The 1,470-nt window shown below is 41.8% G+C and overlaps 1 protein-coding gene across 1 annotated transcript; it reads right to left on the reverse strand.

Annotated features, from left to right (window-relative positions):
• Positions 1-765: 765 nt before the first annotated feature.
• On the reverse strand, positions 766-1,239 carry LOC145944014 (uncharacterized). The gene has a single exon (XM_083051941.1). The coding sequence runs from the start codon at positions 1,237-1,239 to the stop codon at positions 766-768; it is 474 nt and encodes a 157-aa protein (XP_082908067.1).
• Between the last annotated feature and the right edge of the window lie 231 nt (positions 1,240-1,470).

Genomic DNA, 1,470 nt, shown 5'->3' on the forward strand with positions numbered 1-1,470 from the left:
TTTTCCAATCTTTGTCGTCGTCGGTACTATTGACAGTCTTCGTAAATGAAATGTATTTTTCTTTTGTTATTGGAAGCACATCTACGCGTCCTTTATACGCGGTAGCTATTTCTTTTATTATGAAATGTGCGTCATAGCCGGATAGATTATGGAAAACTACAGGAATGACATAAAAGTCTTTGTAATTTATATTACAGTTTGAGTGTGCGGGACCCCTGTGCGGGGCCCGGTCAGATGACAATGATCGCGTACGCGTGTATCGTCTTGTACGAACAGTTTCTCGCATATATGACAATGCGTGGCGCTATGAAATTTTTCCCATTCATCTTGCGTTAATTTTGTCATGGGGACATTATCAGACAAAATACCCTTTACGCGATGCGCTAAATTTTTAAGTTCTTCGGCGAACCACGCGACACAATCGACGCCGCGATAAAATCGGTAGGCGGATAATGTTTTATCGTACGAACATTGCACGTACCCGACGCTAAATACTTCGTGATGTTGATCGTATGACACGTGTTCCGGTGTCTTCCTCAGTACACATTCCAAGTCGGCGTACACTACAAACGGAAGCCGCTCCTTTCTGTTGTAGTTGTCGAAGCTGAGCCACTTATCCTTATCGCTTGGTAATCGGATAGCGCAGTCGTTCATTTCTCGACAGTCCGCAATGTGAGCCTCCAATTTTTCGCTCAAATTAAAGAAGTGCAAGCATCTGTAAAATGAAAATTACAATTTTATTTACAATTATTTTAATATATAATTTTATTGCAATAAATATACATACCGATCGCAGATATATTTCTTGTGACCATGTTTGCTCAGTTGCGTGCTGACAAGCCGGAATAGATTTTTGATGCATGCGAAATGTCCAACATTGTCGTCCTCCTCCACATACAGCATATTTACATGTTTTTCTCTCTTCCGATCAGTGAGCTGTATCGGAAGAATAGATAGTTCTTTCTTCCTCTCGATGCCGTAGACGTTGATTGAGATATCGTTTATATGTTCAAATTTTTTTATTTGGTTCAACGTCATCGGAAACTCAATGTTTTGTAAATTTAGCACTGTCGTGTAATGAGGATATGAAAATTCCCGTGTCACATTTCTTTCGGCGGGGTAACCCAAAGCGGCCACCACTGACCACGCGAAACATGCATTGTCTTTAGACTGCATGTTCACCACTGCTCTCTTCGTCATAATTTCTCGTGGCAAGTTTAAATAACACCCCGCACGCATAGGATTGCACTTGTTGACATTGACCGTAAGATCGAGGATTCGTGACAATGCCCATCCGCTATCACGTTCCTGAAACTCTTCGAGAGACGCCAATGTGGATTCGATGACATGCCGCTCATACCATTCGCGTAAATCGGACGTGCGAAAGAGTTCATAATTTCTCGTGTTAATACTTTTGTTGGCGCGTTTATCACCGGACACAAACTCACCGTTGAACACGGTATTTACTTT

The sequence above is a fragment of the Prenolepis imparis genome, unplaced genomic scaffold, assembly GCF_030444845.1.
Source record: "Prenolepis imparis isolate NDT839.2.m4 unplaced genomic scaffold, iyPreImpa1.0 SCAF_12, whole genome shotgun sequence".
Classification (NCBI taxonomy): domain Eukaryota; kingdom Metazoa; phylum Arthropoda; class Insecta; order Hymenoptera; family Formicidae; genus Prenolepis; species Prenolepis imparis.

Excerpts from the sequence above, each read along its gene's own strand:
- LOC145944014 (XM_083051941.1), bottom strand. The coding sequence starts at position 1,239 with ATGCGTGCGGGGTGTTATTTAAACTTGCCACGAGAAATTATGACGAAG.